The 17311-nt window shown below is 43.5% G+C and overlaps 1 protein-coding gene across 12 annotated transcripts in view; it reads right to left on the bottom strand.

The window, feature by feature from the left end:
* LOC103635819 (DNA mismatch repair protein MSH5) overlaps window positions 1-13815 on the bottom strand; it is a 63567-nt gene extending 49752 nt beyond the window's left edge. For 8 of the 12 annotated variants that reach the window (XM_035961760.1, XM_035961758.1, XM_035961765.1 and 5 more), the window contains exons 1-3: window positions 10373-12628; window positions 10153-10216; window positions 2411-2548 (exon numbers count right to left, since the gene is read on the bottom strand). In XM_035961760.1, the coding sequence (XP_035817653.1) occupies window positions 2411-2548; window positions 10153-10216; window positions 10373-10476 (306 nt within the window). In that variant the 5' untranslated portion in view covers window positions 10477-12628. Of the gene's footprint in view, window positions 1-2396; window positions 2549-5449; window positions 5680-10152; window positions 13002-13069; window positions 13223-13334; window positions 13430-13744 lie in introns of those variants that run through there. The other 4 variants (XM_035961763.1, XM_035961761.1, XM_035961766.1 and 1 more) reach the window with 4 other exon arrangements.
* Between the last annotated feature and the right edge of the window lie 3496 nt (window positions 13816-17311).

The raw sequence follows: 17311 nt of genomic DNA, 5'->3' as shown, positions 1-17311 counted from the left end.
TCCCTGCCTCAAGGTTTATACCAGGAGAAAGAAAATTAGTTTGAAGCCGGTTCAGGATGATGCGGGTGAGCTTTCATCGCCGTTGCAAGAGTTCAAGAGTGTTGTCACTAAACCGATTAATGGATTGCTGCCCCCCCCTCGGATCACCAGTAGGAGGAAGAGGACCATGCCAAGTAACTTCATACCCAGGCACAGCAGGAGAGTGGCTAAGTTTCCTTCAGAGTTGGGTTCTAGTTCTGCTACCCAGGTCTGCAGACATCTGGGTTTCTGTGATGAAAATGAGAATCTCTCTCAAAGATGCCAGTGGTTATGCAAAGCTCTTCGAGAATGGGCTCTCAAGTAACCATATTGTTGTTGTGGCAACGCTTTTTGGCTGGGAAGTGCCTCTAGTTGGGCAATGCTAGGCCTTTTTGATGTTTGGAGTTGGATCGCTGCTTTTTGATTTGGAATGTGAGAGGCCTTAATGACCGGGCTAAAAGAGATTCTATTAAATCAGTGTTGGTTGACCTTAGGCCTTCCATTATTTGTTTACAGGAAACCAAATTAAGTGCCATATCAGATTTTGATATTCTCTCCATCCCTGGGTCTGGTTTCAGTAACTTTGTCTCCAAACCAGCTCAGGGATCCAGGGGGGTTGTTGATTGCTTGGCGTGATGGTTCCTTTTCTTCAGTTGCGTCTGTTATAAAAAAATTATTCAATTTCAATGCAATTTCAGGATGAGTCTGGTGCTTCTTGGTGGTTCACAGGTGTGTATGGGCCTCATCAGGACAGTCTCAAGTTATCCTTCCTACAGGAATTACGGGAGATCAGGGATGTTTGTGTTGGGCCATGGTTATTGTGTGGTGATTTTAATCTGATCTTTAAGCCAAAGGATAAGGATAATACCAATATCAATAGGACTTTGATGGGTAATTTCAGGAGCCTAATTAACTCCATGGAGCTGAAGGAAATTCCTTTGACTGGTAGGAAATTTACTTGGTCGAATCAGAGATAGGAACCCACCCTAGTGAAGGTTGATCATGTTTTCTGCACTGCTAGTTGGGAGGAATTTTTTCCTGATTGTTTGTTGTATAGCAACGCCACTGAATGCTCTGATCATTGCCCTTTAACCCTCAAATTCAGAGAGGATTGTAGGGGGAAGCGCAGATTTCACTTTGAAGGTTTCTGGCCCAAACTTCCTGGATTTATGGAGGTGGTGGCTGATTCCTGGAATCAGCCAATTCTGGCATCCTGCCCCCTTTGGTGAGGCTGTCCCAAAAGCTTAAAAGGCTCGCTAAACATTTGCAGTCGTGGGGGCATAAAGAGGTGGGTAATGTGAGAAACCAGTTGGACCTTGCTCGGGAGGTGATGCATAGGCTGGAAACAGCGCAGGACAACAGAGTTTTATCAGAAGATGAACTTTGGCTGCTAAGAAAGCTGAAGCAACAATGTTTTGTTTATGCTTCTATAGAAAGAACAATTACACGTTTGAGGTCCAGAATCAAGTATCTAAAAGAGGGTGATGCAAATACTAAATTCTTCCATATGCAGGCTCGATTTAGGAAGAAAAGAAATTTCATTTCAAAACTAGAGGAAGAGGGAAGAGTGGTTGCTAATCAAAACTAGAAGGATAGAATTTTTTTCTGTTTGTTTTCCTGTGTTTTTTGTACCTTGTTCTGGCATTGTACTGTGGTCCACTTCGGACCTTTCTCTCTCTCAATATAATGATGCGTTGTTCTCCTGCGCGTTCGAGAAAAAAAATAGTTTGGAACTCCTAGATAGAGTTAGTTAGTTTGTTAGGGGCTGCTATCACAGCCTATATATTATACCCCTTTGGTTAAAGAAAGAAGCAAACAGGCAAGTATCTTGCCCATGCTCCCCCCCCCAACTCATCTACTATTCATCGGCGTTACTGTTCACGCGTAGACAATACCGCGGCTTCTCCGCCAATAGCCCGACGGCGCCCAAGCGTCGGGGTCCTAGCCCTAGACCCCAAACCTACCACTCGTATGACCTCCGTAACCCTAATCCCAACATGCCATATGCTCTATGTATACTTGCATATTTGACATACATACTGCTATAGATGGTCTAGTATGATCATATACTCCGTCTATATACACTTCGTCGGACCATATACACCATAAATCTAGAGATACACACGTGAGAGTAACTATATCCTTGAAAGTAGGAAATAAATTATGTATATAATTTTGTTGATTACAAACTAGACTGCCACTGAAAGTTGTCATGGGCAATCTGTTGGGTACGGGCGGCCGGCCAGGGCAGCAGCAGTATATAAGGTCGGATCTGATCTGGCATACTGCCATCTGGGGCCATAAGCCCAGCCCATGACAGAAGATATAATTAAATCTCAACACATCAGTGTGTTCAATTTATCTCCATCAGAGGATAAAATGAGATCTGTACCACAGAATCGATCGCAATGGATGCTCCACCTTCCATCTGCTCAATGGTGTCAAGAAGTCTCTCATTGTCTAATATTGCTAGGAGACCTCCAGCAGCACGAACTTGAACATCGCTTCCAAGATCCATCATGGAATTAAGCTGCAAGTAAACCAAAAGATATTCCCATCTCATAAGAAATGGCTAACAAGATTTGGGCGTATAAAAATGAATGATAAAAAAGATGATAAACAATCAGTGGTTATCAGAGACTGAAGTTAGAATGGAAAGAGAAAAGTGGTAGGATAATATCAGTTCAGAATGGAATGAGAAAAGCAGCAGGATAGCAGTCCTTGTTTGTTTGTTTTTTAGGGAAATAGCAATCCTTGTTGCAGTGCTTGATAACATATTCACATATTATTGGTTCAACGATGGTGTTGCTTGGCTTGAGATCGCAGTGAACGATTGGTGGCCCAAATGGTTTCTCCACCCCCCTCCCCCCCACCATGTTCCACTTCCGGCCATCTCCAACCCCTCACCTCCCAATTCTCAACCGTAGCCAAGGCTTCTTGCTGACCTCCACTCCGGACTCGGCGACCACCCCCAACAACCTCCCTGCGTACCTCTCAAGGCGAAGGACCTTTCAGCTACCGAGCTCGACAAGGTGGGCGTTCAAAGACACAACGTTGGAGTGACGCTGATCATGACTCCTCGTCTGGTGGTTCTTCCCGGGCGCCTTGCTCCTTTAAAGATGCCCTCGTGTCTGGCTCTAGGCGCCTCCTTACCCCAATCCAGGCTCCTTCTCATACCGCGACAAGCTCAAGAGCTCCAGAGGCTGTGAAGGAGAAGGAGAAGGTCGGTGTGTCCTCGGTGGTGCAGAGTCAGCCTGTGGCACTGCATCGGGACGAGTTTGGTTGGCAAGTGGTTGAGCGCAGGAAGAAGATCCAGAATGTGCACCTTCCTCGTCGAGGGTCCCTTGTGGATCTCCGAGGCAGGTGCTTCAACTGTTTCTCCTCCTCCCACCTTGCTGCAGCGTGTCGTCGTCCTACTCGATGCTTTCGATGCTTTGAGTTCGGGCATCAGGTGAGCTCTTGCCCTACGAGACATGTGGCTCGTATGAAGCGGTTTGGCGGACTGAAGCACGAAAAGAAGGTAGACAGAATTCCTATCTGACAGCGTCTGACAAGGATGGAGGGGGATGCTCCTTTAAGGAACGATGGTTCGGGCTCATGGCAGAGGAAGTCGGTCTGGAAAAGGATCTCCCCACCGCAGGAGGCTAGGATGACAGAATTTGCACCTGCTGAAGGTCCTAGTGGTGGAGGCCATGAAGGCTTACGATCCACGCGGAAGCGGAACCGTTCCAAGCGCGGAAGGGGAAAGATGACGACGGATGATCACCCTCGGCACATATCTCTGGTTCCTGTTGATGGAGCGGTAGTCCCGGCTCCATCCTTGTTGTTTGTCAACAATTCTAAGGAGATTGACTTCGCACTCAACTCCTCCTGCGTTTTGGACTTCTCGGATGATCTGGCGAGGGAGGAAATTGCTCTCCGACGTGCTCTGTTTGTCTCTATGGCCGGAACACAGCCAGAGGTCCTTGGCTCAGAAGTTGTGGAAGAAGTTGCGCGCCAGTTTGATATGCAGTGAAGGACATGACGATTCATCAGACAATGCCTGAAGACTTCCTTTTGTTACTGCCTAATGAAGATGCTGCATCTAAGGTTTTCAATGATGGAAAGGCACTGCGGGGGCCTCGTTTCACTTTGTTGTTCAAGAAATGGTCGAGATTTGCTCATGCTTCTGCCTCTTCTCTGTCCAAATTAGTGGATATTGAGATTAGAGGCATCCTAGAGCATGCATGGTTTCGTTCTACGGCGGAGCATATTCTGAGAAACTCATGTTGGATAACAGAAGTACATCACAATACAGTGTGTGGGAGAGATTTTGCATCCTTTTGGGTGCGTGCATGGTGTTTAAACCCTGAAAGGTTGTGCAGAAAATTGGATTTACATATCATTGAGCCTAGGGATGCTATTCATGAGAAGAGATGCTTAACATATAAGATTGCTATCTCCTGTCGCCCGGTCGACCTCCATACGGCGACCTCTGTTACTCCTCCACCTCCACCTCCGGCGCCCTTCTGGGGATCGGATGATGATCAGGATCACAACGATCTGGATCCCCATCTTTGTCGTCACGGTGATGCTGGGGATTCGCGGTGACCTATCCAGTTTCACCTAGGCCCACGGCTCCCCTTGGGCCGTGCGCACGACGTGCATGTGTCTAGGGTGGAGGACCCCCTGCCGCTTCGCGTTTCGGGAGATGATAGAGATGACAAGACGGCTGAGGGGCACGAGGCGCTACCGCTTCGCGTTTCAGGAAAAGACGGAGACGAGGAGACAGCTGAGGGGCACGAGACGCAGTCATTGCGTTGGATGGGAAACGAGGAAGGCATGGCGGCGGACAGGCGAGAGATGCCTATTCCCGATGTTGTCGACCAGAGGTCGGTGGAGAAGCTAAAGAGTCCCTCCAATGTTCGCCCTGGTGGGCCGCGGGGCTGGATCGCTTGTCTGCTGGGCCGTTGAATACCTTTGGATCTAGCTCGCCCCACCAGGCCCCTAGTGACGTGGATTTTCCTCTTGCCGAGTCGTTGGGCTCTATTAGGCCACCTTTGCCCCAACAAATCTCTTTGGCTGGGCTGCAGAAGGAAACCGTTTTGAGCTCGCCTCGTAAGTTTCTTCTGGCTACCGACGTTTTGGTGAATGGGACGTTGGGCCTGGGTAGGCTTTCTTCACCCCAACAGGATATGCCTAATGGGTTGCTGGAGAGGCCTGGACCTGGCTCGCCCCTGCCTGGTGCAATGGTTCTGTCGGCTGCAATTCCTTCTCTCCCCCCAGCTCCGAGGAGCCCCCCACCCCCCGTCTTCTATCATGGCTCAGGTATCTGCTCCTTTGAAAGTCTACTTCAGGAAGAGTTCGAAGCATCAACAGCAGCACGATCAGGAAGCAGATCAGTTTTTTGAAGAAGAAAATTGTGAGGAAGACGGTGATGTAACTGGGGTACCTGCTCTGTTGGCGCCCTCTAGATTGGCTCAGAATGTTGAAGATGAAGGGCTCGCAGGGAGATCACGCAGGGAGGATTTTGTCAACAACATTTGCAGAAGGCCTTTAGGTATCTTGCCGGTTCCAGACAACATCACACAACGACATCAGCCACCTCCCTCCCCATTTGTTTCTGCTCCGAGAAGAAGTCGTCGGGTGGCTGGTATTGGGGTGGAATTTCAGATGCAGGACCTGGGGGGCAGATCAACAAAGAGAGCTATGAGGACTTTACAAATCATCACAGAATCTAAAGGAATTAGCCAAGAAGCAATCGAAGGGTATAAAAAACTCTTCACTCATCCTCTGTCTCAATGTCATATTGAAGCCCTTTCAGCCTTGTTTGGCTGGAGCACTCCACCTGATCTGGTGTTCTGTTAAGGTCTGATATTTTGGTGGCTTGTTGTTTTTTTAATGTATTTAATGGATCCTTCAAAAAAAATTGTATGGAATGTTAGAGGTCTAAATTATTATGTGCGCCAAGACTCCGTGAGAGAACTTGTTGATTCCTCAAGGGTAGAGGTGGTCTATTTGCAGGAAACCAAAATGCAAGTTATTTCAAGTCGATTGATTCTTTCCATGCTTGGGACGAACTTTAGTGACTTCATTTACCTTCCTTCTGTTGGGGCACCTGGGGGCATTCTAGTGGCTTGGAGGCAGCATTTGGGTTTCACTGGTCAAAAAAGACTAGATAATCATAGTATATCAGTTCAGTTCTGTAATGAAAGGGGGAATGAATGGTGGCTGACCTGTGTTTATGGTCCTCAAGGAGACAATGAGAAGATTATGTTCCTACAAGAAATCAGGGATATTAGGGTTGAATGTCTTGGACCGTGGATGTTGGCTGGCGACTTCAACCTCATTTATAAAGACTCAGATAAGAACAATAATAATTTCAACAGAGCAATGACGGGTAGATTTCGAAGATTAATTGAGGATATGGCACTGAAAGAAATTCCCTTGCATGGCAGACAGTACCAACAAAATGTGTCGGTTCTGGTCAAGCTAGATAGAGTGTTTTGCTCAGTGGATTAGGAGTTGCTCTTCCCCAATGTTCTTCAGAGTACTGCCTCACAGGATTCGGATCATTGTCCTCTAATTCTGGGGCTTAGGGATAATAATTCTGGAAGAAGGCGTTTCCACTTTGAATCCTTCTGGACCAAGCTCGAGGGGTTCCAGGATATTGTTCTTGCCGCATGGAATTCTTTTGAGTCGGCTACATGTCCTTTTAAAACCCTGGAAATGAAGTTACAAGGAACAACAAAAAGTTTGCAGGCCTGGAGCGAAAAGCAGGTTGGGCATGTGAGATCCCAACTTGCTCTTGCCAAAGAAATCTTACATATGCTGGAAATAGCCCAGGATGGTAGAGTGCTCAGCCCTGCTGAACTCTGGCTCAAATTCAGACTCAAGAAACAGGCATTATTATTATCCTCTTTCAAGCGAACTATAGCAAGGCTGAGAGCAAGAATTTCATGGCTCAAAGATGGGGATGCTAATACAAAGCTATTCCACCTTCATGCCCGTCACCATAATAGAAAAAAATGTGGCAAGGCTGGTTGATGAGGAACAAGTCCTAACCAGTCATGAGGAGAAAGCTGCCTGTGTGGACCAATTCTACATCGATCTGTTGGGGAACAGTATGGATAGGGAACGGGCGATTGAGTTGGAGGCTCTTGGAATGCCTAGTTATGATCTAGCCGATCTGGAAGCCCCCTTTTCAAAACAAGAAGTCTGGGATGCCATCAAATGCCTTCCTTCAGATAAGGCTCCAGGCCCTGATGGTAACACCCTGATGGTAACACATGAAGGTTCTACAAGGTTTGCTGGACAATTATTAAGCCTGATATTATGGCTGCCATCTCTGCTGTTTGGGGCAGGAAATTTGCCAATTTTGGGCTCCTTAATACAGCCTATATCACCTTGATCCCCAAAAAAATGGAGATGATAGTATTAAAGATTTCAGGCCTGTCAGTTTGGTGCATAGTTTTGCCAAGTTGGTCACCGGAATGCTTGCTAATAGATTGGCCAGCAAGCTCAATGTGATGGTGTCACCTAATCAGAGTGCATTAATAAAAGGGAGATTCATTCAAGACAATTTCATGCTGGTCCAACAAACCTCCAGGCTGCTTCATCAACAAAACAAGGCCAGCTTGCTGCTGAAATTAGATATTACAAAAGCTTTTGATTCTGTTTCTTGGCCTTTTCTGATTGAGGTTATAAAGAAGCTAGGTTTTGGGCAGATTTGGAGGGATTTGATATGTGGCCTACTGGCTACCTCCTCTACTTAGATTCTATTGAATGGATTTCCATGTTGCCATATTAAGCATTGAAGGGGACTCCGTCAGGGAGACCCCCTCTCACCCATGCTATTCATTTTAGTTATGGATGTTCTTGTCTACATGTTTTCAAAGGCAGAAAATGATGGTTTGCTTGAGCAACTTTCTAGTAGAAAAAAGCTCCATCGAGTCTCCATGTATGCTGATGATGTGGTCCTTTTCTTATGCCCAACACATGCAGATATAGACCTTACTCTTAACATTCTTCAATTGTTTGGAGATGCCTCTAGGCTACATAATAATGTGCAAAAGTCAAATGTGTATCTGTTATGACTGGAAAAGTATATTGGCGCCGGCCTAAGCAGCCAGGGGAAGATAAGCTAGATTGAGCAGATAAGTACTCAAATAAGATAGCTAGAGTTGTTTAGATTTTCCTTAAATAAAGGTAGTTTGTTTAGATCCCCTTAAAAGGAGGAAGTCTTGTTAGGCCAGGGCAATATATAAGCCCTCTATGCCTTTAGTCTGTAATCAGGAAAGACCAATCAAAGAAAGAGATTGAGTCTTGCCTCCCTGCTGTTCTCAACTCCATTGTTGCGCTTGAACCCTAGGTCAGGCGTCACCACGGCAATCTCTCACACTTCTTCCTCCAACCCTCCAACCATTAGCCACTCATACAACCTCCGTAGCCAGGGTAACTATATCAGTATCCTATCAGATGCTCTGATGAGGTGCTCGAAGTTCAAACCTTGATGCCATGTGGAATTTCAACCTTTCCTTGTCGTTATTTGGGGCTCCCTTTATCCTTACACAAGTTGACTAGGCAACAGTTCCAACCATTTGTTGATAAGATAGATGATCAGCTCCCTAATTGGAAGGCTGACCTAATGACAAGGGCCGGAAGAAGAGTGCAAGTTCAACATGTTCTTACAATACAAGAATGACTGTTTATTTAGCGATGGCAGTGGATATCCCATAGTGGGGTTTGGATGCTATTGATAAAATTAGAAGAGGTTTTCTGTGGAGAGGCCGCAAAGAAGCTAGAGGTGGCCATTGTCTTGTTGCCTGGGGAAAAGTCTGCCGCCCCCTAGACCTTGGAGGGCTTGGTATTTCTAGTTTCCAGAATTATGTTGGGCACTTCGACTTAGATGGCTTTGGCTAGAAAAGACTGATCACTCCCGCCCCTGGTCTGGTCTTCAAATACAAGTTCCTAAAAAGGCTAGAGCTTTCTTTTCTAAAGTAGTGACCACTGAAGTAGGGGATGGAACCAATACCAAATTTTGGAAGGATAAATGGCTGAATGGAAAAAGAATTGCAGATCTATTCCCAAGGCTGTACAGCGCAATTCCGAAGCGGGTAATCAATTGTAGGACAGTTCAGGAAGCAATTGTTAGCGCCAAATGGATTTCTGGTATCAGAGGAGTTTTGTCAGTGGGGGTTTTGACAGATTACCTTCAGCTTTGGGATTTGATTTCTGGCATCGAGCAGCAGACCAAGGTTGAGGATAAGCATATCTTCAGTATTGCCCCGAATAGTGTCTACTCAGCCAAATCAGCATATGAAGGTCTGTTCCTGGGATCTGTGACATTCGAACCCTATAAAAGAACTTGGATGTCTTGGGCCTTGCCAAAATGTCGTTTTTTTTCATATGGTTGGTTGCCCATAAGAGGTGTTGGACAGCTGATAGGTTGGCAAAGCGAGGCCTAAATCAACCGGAGAAGTGCCTTTTATGTGATCAAGAGGAAGAAACTTTGGACCACCTCCTTGTGCAATGTTCCTTCTCAAGAGAATTCTGGTACCTTTTACTCAGGAAATTTGGTCTTCATTCACTTGCACCACAGCCGGCTGCAAACTCCTTCCTGGGATGGTGGGAAGTGGCGGGGGGAGCAGTACATGGTCTTACAAAAAAAGGACTTGACTCTCTCATCATTTTGCGAGCTTGGACTTTATGGAATCATCGGAATAAATGCATTTTTGATGGCTGTAATCCAAGTATATCTTTAAGTCTCAGAGCTGCTGGTGAGGAAAGAAGATGGGAAATAGCCGGTGCAAAAGGCCTCGCTCATTTGGTTGCACCCTTGGCAGAGCCTTAGGAAGAATTGAGTAGTATGTTTTTTTATCCCCTATTGGATCTATATTTGTATGCCTGTTTCTGGCCTCCGTAAGGAGGGTCTTCTGTAGACCTTTTTTTTCCTTTTTTCTGCTTAATATATAATGGGGCGCAGTTCTCCTGCGCGTTCGAAAAAAAATTGGTTCAACGATATGTTTTTTATCTTAGAGATGCAATGAACAGGTACTTCCAATAAAATTAATATTTCTGAAGAAAACTCAGGAGACGAATTGAAACATGTAGGTAGCAATTAGTTTGGCAATATTCTCATTCAAGATCACTTACAAAGCATATCCTTTCTTTTGCACTTAGTCCATCATCCATAGCTGCAACTTTCAAGTAGATCAATCTGCAGTTTAGATATGCATACAGAGTACTACATCATCAAGTTATCAGCTTAAATATGTCATTGAGAGATATAGCAAAAATACTATGAGGCTTGGTCGTTACTAATTATGGTGAACTTTACAAGAAATTGTGCTTGTTATTTTGTTTCTTCACTTACAAGTTCCCAGAATAGAGATATACACAAAGAGAAAATTGATAGTCATAGCATAGGTCATCACATAGCTTCTTGTCCCTTTTTTCCAAATGGGCCAGACTAAGCATGTTTGGTTGTAGATGTTCAGCTAATGGAGTGTTCTGAATTCTGATTACAACAACAACAAAGCCTTTTTGTCCCAAGCACGTTGGGGTAGGCTAGAGATGAAACCCCATATGAAAACCTCAGAGCTCAACCCCCAAAGAAAAGAAAAGGGAGACAAAGGCAAAGGAGAACCGAAAAACGACGAAACGGGGAAACACATAAAAAGAGATAAAACCCACAAGAACCAGCAAGATCTAAAGGGGCACAAGAAAAGGTCAAACGATTGAGGAAAAGCGAAACTACAAATCAGGGTTCTGGCACGTGAATTGCACACTTCCACCCCTTCCTATCCACGGCGAGCTCTTTATCAATATTCCACTCCTTCAGGTCCCTCTTCACAGCCTCTGTCCACGTCAAGGTTGGTCGACCTCTACCTCTCTTCACATTCTCGGGACGCCTAATTATTCCGATATGCACTGGTGCCTCTTCAGGTCTTCGTTGGATATATCCAAACCATCTCAAACGATGTTGCATAAGCTTCTCCTCAATTGGCGTCACTCCTACTCTCTCTCGTATATCATCATTCCGGACTCGATCTCTCCTTGTGTGGCCACATATCCAGCGCAACATACGCATCTCTGCCACACTTAGTTGTTGGACATGTCGTCTTTTAGTGGGCCAACATTCTGCTCCATACAACATAGCCGGCCGGATTGCTGTCCTGTAGAATTTGCCTTTTAGTTTGTGTGGCACCCGGGGGTCACATAAGACACATGCAGCTTCCCGCTTCTTCAACCATCCAGCTTTAATTCTATGACTGACATCATCATCGATGTCTCCCTCCTTCTGAAGCATTGATCCTAAGTAACGAAAAGTGTCTTTCTTGGGTACCACTTGCCCATCAAGACTAACATCGCCATCCTCATACCCCATGGCACTAAAATCACACTTCATATACTCTGTTTTAGACCTACTAAGCCTAAAACCTTTTGCTTCCAGCGTCTGCCTCCACAATTCCAACTTTTGCGAAACACCACTCCTAATCTCCTCAATAAGTACCACATCATCGGCAAAAAGCATACACCACGGTATATCTCCTTGTATGTCCCTTGTGACCACATCTATCACCAAAGCGAAAAGATAAGGGCTCAAAGCCGACCCTTGATGTAGTCCTATGTTAATTGGAAAGTCATCGGTGTCTCCATCACTTGTTCGGACACTTGTCACAACATTAGTGTACATATCTTTAATAAGATTAATGTACTTTGTTGATGCTTTGTGTTTTTCCAAGGCCCACCACATTACACTAATTAATAAGATTAATTAGTACAACTTTGAACATCTCCTTTGTTCTTGAAGATTGGTACTAACGTACTCCACCACCACTCGTCGGGCATTCTGTTTGTCCGAAAGATGGTGTTGAAAAGCTTAGTCACCCATACTATCGCTATGTCTCCAAGGCATCTCCATACCTCGATAGGGATACCATCAGGGCCCATCGCCTTTCCTACCTTCATCCTTTTTAGCGCCTCCTTAACTTCATATTCTTGTATCCTTCGTACAAAACCCCTGTTGTTGTCATCGAATGGTTCGTCCAATTCTATTGTGGAACTCTCATTCCCTCCATTGAACAATTTGTTGAAGTACTCCTTCCATCTGTTCTTCATCTCCTCATTCTTCACTAATAGTTGGTTTGCTTCATCCTTGATGCATTTGACTTGGTTGACATCCCTTGTCTTCCTTTCACGTATCTTGGCCATCCTATAGATATCCTTTTCTCCCTGCTTTGTGTTCAACCGTTGATAAAGGTCGTCATAGGCTTGACCCCGAGCTCTACTAACCGCTCGCTTTGCAGACTTCTTCGCTATCCTGTACTTCTCTATTTTGTCTGCACACTTGTCATGATGTAAGCGTTTGTAGCAATCTATCTTCTCCTTGATAGCCTTTTGGACATCTTCGTTCCACCACCAAGTGTCTTTAACTTTCCTTCTGTTTCCTTGACTCAACCCAAACTCTTCTGAAGCTATCTTTTGGATGCATGTCGCCATCTTCCTCCACATGATGTTTGTGTCTCCCTCTTCTGCCCAAGGGCCCTCCTCGATATCTCTCTCCTTGAAAGTTTGAGCCACATCCCCTTTAAGCTTCCACCACTTTGTTCTAGTGACCTTGTTATGCTTATTCCGTTGCAAATTAATAATGTCAAAACCTCATCATCGTATACATACTACTAAAGTGAAGCAATTTTGCACCAAAGCATAACGGATTTGGTCGCTACATGTTCAAGAAGGAATACAAGAGCAATCCAAAAGCATGTCGAACAATTTAGTGTATTTGTAAATTTTGCACTATGCAGATCAAGACAATATTTGACGATCTTATATACTGATGTAAGGAATATTGTAAGCTACAGAAATAACACTTCTTACTATATTTAAGAAGTGCCAGGTTTTGTGAACAGTATATAAAGCAGCTAACATGTGCCAGGCTTGCTCATAGCTGAATGTTGAGCTTTTCGTGAGCTTCACAACAGGAGCCTCACCGTTACCATCTGCATGATTTCATGCAAAACCATCAAAACAGAGCGATATCAGTTTGAAGAAGTGGTTGTGGCCATACCATTCCTTTGTAAAGCCGACAAAAGTGCTTCTTCTGTTTTTGTGCTTGTGTATATTGTGCTCGCTTTTGACTGAAATTTCACTGATGTAAAACCAGGATCACAAAGTGTCAGCTATATGGTTTCATTTTCCACGAATCCCAAAGGTTCATTTTCTGAATATATTGGAAAACATACATAAGTGTCTTGTTTACCATAGCAACCCCTCCGTCTATATTCCAAACAAATAGAAAGGAAACCTGATTTCTGTTTATGTGAGGAACATACCAAGATCAATCAGAGGAAATTCCCCAACGCTGTCTTCCCAGATTTCTAACACAAAAAGTTGGCGTGTATCTGAATCATAGTATGCCACTCCAACTCTGAATCGCAATAAGTAAAAAAAACAATAATTTAACTAAGCGATTCACAAAACAAACTTTAGCACTGAATATTGTGGTGCAATATAAATGATGGTGTTTGTTTAACAATATTCACAGGACTATTTAGATTGATGTCTAGTATTCACGTTCTTGAGGAAGTCTATGAAGCAGGATCTTGTAACGAAATTAAAATAGAATAGCAAGAAAACATTCAACTGAGATGGTGTACATTAAGTAAAGAAACATGTCTTATAAAAATAGTGAAAAGAACGATAGCTGATGGAAAATGAAATTAAAGCATGCATCTAGATTTACCTACGCCCTTGCATTACACAGGCCATATGAACCTGAAATGTAATCAGAAAGCCATTCAGTGAGTACAGAATAAAAAAAAAGTCAGCTAGAACATAAATTGACAGCCCCACAGAAAACAAATTTCGGGTTACAGTCTGACATATGAAACAACTAGCATTTACATATAAAAAAAGAGTCAGCTACAACAACAAAAATTGACCCAAAATGTATGGGTGTTACTAAGGAGTGTGTTGTTTCTGGGTCTTTTTAGACACTTGTTTCTCTCTTATTAATATATATCTGAAACGCAGTTCTGCGTTTTTCGAGAAAAAAACAAAGAAAAATGACATTGCGAATGTTGTTGGTATGCAAAATATCACTTATACTATGAAGTCATAATGTAGTTATGTTCTTGAAAGTGCAGGTTTAAGCTGAAACTGAAAGACAGGGGCGGGCCCAGTAAAGGACATGGGTGTACACATGTACACCCGAATTTTATTTTATTTTATTTTATTGCAAAATAAATCGAAGTTAGTAGGCATAATTCATGTATACACTTGCAATTAGATCACATCCGTTGTCCGATTACAAATAGCCAGGTAGCTTAGGTCAGGCTTCGAGTGCTGCTCGGTTTCGCACAACAGGAAGGGAAGAGAAGGTAGGTTAGACTTCGAGTGATGTTCGGTTTCGCACAGAAGGGCAGGCATACCTGTTGGGTGCTCATTTCCGGGGAAAGGTCCGGCGAAGACATGGGCATCTGGCGACTGGCGTAGAGCGGCGACCGGCGGTGGTAGCCTACTCCTCGCCCTGATACGGAGAAAGAGAAAGCACACGGGGAGAAATGAATAGCCGATGTGCTGTGTGGTGTTAAAAGAGAAGGGTTTTTTTCTTTCCTAGTCCCTCTGCATTACTACTCGCTAAAATACGTCACAATAGCGTGTTTAGTTGGAGGAAGCTTATCTTTCCGCTCCTTAATTTTTTGTTTGGTTTATAGAATAGAATAAATTAATTCATTATTATTTTATTTCTTATAAACTAATACTAATCGGTTGCTCATGTGTTACGACGACTTACAACAATATTCACGTAAACTATTCAAAAAAAATCAAGATTTTTTATTGATTGTCTCCGCTCTCCGTATAATATTTTTTTATTTGGTTAATTGATGTTATTGTTTACTTCATCCAATATGTCTTGGTACAACACGACCAATGAAGTGAGCGATTAAAAGAGAGTTCACAACGACTGACTGAACAAACAAAGATTATAGAATAACATAATTCTACCATAAAAAGACCAAATAAGAGAAGTTTGTGAGCTTAAGTTTTTAAAATAAGCCATATGAACTCAAACTTATAAAAAGATAGATCAAAATATAGAGTGATTGCTAAAGTCAGGCATCAATAAAAACTGGATGTGCTCCATATAAATTATGCTACTTCGTAGTAATTACTAACGTTTAAAACCAACAAATAACATTTCATTTTACTATTAGTGTGACAAATCATTGTTGCTCCATCCAATTCAGCAACCTCAAACACCATGAAGTCCATTGCGCAAATGTGATATCAGAAATGACCTAATGCTTGCAAGAACCAAGAACGTCGTGTCGTGCTTGGGCTATATCCTCGGCCCGTAGTGCTGGTCCGGCCCGACACAATTAGATTTTTTATTTTACAAAAAAACATATATATATATATATATATATACAATTTATATTCAATATTAAAAACATCTGAGCATGATGTTATACTGGTTAGATAGCTTTTTTAACATTTTACGCTGATTTAATCAAAAAGGCCGACGGGCTAACGGGCCAGGTTGGCACAGCCAGCAGTCCGGCATGACGTGCCTAGGCCATAGCTGTGGCCCGCGGACGTCTGACCCGTGCCGGACCGCCGTTTGGCATCTATAGGCGTGCACCATGTTAATTTGAAATAGTTGTGAGGAGTTTATTTGTAAACAAATGACACGAGACGATGTTGAAACTGATGCTTTAAGTATAGTAGAGAATTAGTAATAATATGATAAATGAGTTTATTCCACTAAATTTATGGAATAGACTTATAATGCATCACCTTATTTAGAATGGATTGATTATTCGAACCAAACACTTCATAAGAGAATGACTCTATTTATATTATTGTCATAACATAAATACAACAAGTTCATGATATAGTTTCCACTCGGGCACACAGGCACAAGATGTCCGTAATTTGCCGAGACTTCTTTGCCGAAATTCACACTCGTAAAAGAGTTTACCGAGTGTTTTCCAGGCTTTGCCGAGTGGCTGAAGCACTCGGCACAACAGTTTTGTTTGGTAGTGTAAGAATACCAAAATATTAAGCTAGAGAGATGATTGGTTGGTGTAGCACTTCCTCCTTATTTATAAGGGTTACTTTTTACATTCCTAACATGCCCCCTATATATTTATAAGGGGTATTTTCACATATGTCATGTTAACAATCTATTCAGTAATACTCTTCAGGGAGCTAGAACATGCTATGACAAACCACAATACAAGAAAAACAACATGGCATCATCATGTATTGAAAAGTAGACATACCAAAGGTGGATGGAAGCTAGACGTTGAGATCAGACATGAAACTTGGTTGTTGAAGTTTGATCAGCGTCGAGCTGATCATGCTTTCATTTGTTAAACTTCTGCAGGAGCTGCCAAAATCATATTATCAATCTCATGCTACACAAGCCGAGACATTTGAGAAGGTAAAAGAAACTAGCATGCTCGGTCAAACATACCCCAGGGTTCCAAAATCACTCATATATAACAGCTGAATAATAGATCTAGAAACATGCTAGACAAAAATCAAGAATTCCTCAATTCCCACCCCAGGTCTTCTAATTTCTCAAACGAATCGAAGGCTGAATATTACAAACACGCCTACTTCCCATCTAAAATAGGAAGAGTGCCTACGAATCGGGTCGATCCGACAGAGTTACCGCAAGGCATAAAATTCCCCTACCCCACCCGAAAACCCAGTTGCTCCCCATAACGAACAGATCTGATCAATTCATGGACCGCCCCGTAGCCCACACGAAGTGAATAATCGTCCCTCTAAGAATCATAAGACGAAAATGACCGCACCGCAAAACTCAGGACCTTCTAAAGACTGCGACTCAAGATCTGTTGGTTATACCAGAGCCGATTCGCGGCGAGAAGCAATCGACCCCCTCTAGATCCCCAAATCCTGGGGCTAAGGACGAAACAATGAATTGAATTCGAGGTAGGGAAAAGGGGGATGTGCTCACCTCTCGCTTTCCTGGAGGAGGCGTGGAGCGCACGCGGTTGGAGACGAAAGGCGTCGAGCGCACTCTCTCCCATTTTCCCATTTTCACATATATATACACATGTTAATATTTTATGTACCAAAAATAGTCCAAGCACCATATAAGTCACAAAATAATGATGCTTAGAAACTCGACACACTTTATTAGCCAACAATGTTTGATGTATTGTTTATTACCTGTTTTTGCAAGGCGAAGAGGGGTCTGACCCTCCGAAAAACGTAGCTCCGGAAGAAGGGCAGAAGCCCAACCTCCTGGAAATAGAGATTTCGTGCCAAGAGA

This window comes from Zea mays, chromosome 8, assembly GCF_902167145.1.
Source record: "Zea mays cultivar B73 chromosome 8, Zm-B73-REFERENCE-NAM-5.0, whole genome shotgun sequence".
Taxonomy (NCBI): domain Eukaryota; kingdom Viridiplantae; phylum Streptophyta; class Magnoliopsida; order Poales; family Poaceae; genus Zea; species Zea mays.
Note: the sequence above shows the minus strand (reverse complement) of the source record. Positions and strands in the feature narration are given on the sequence as shown.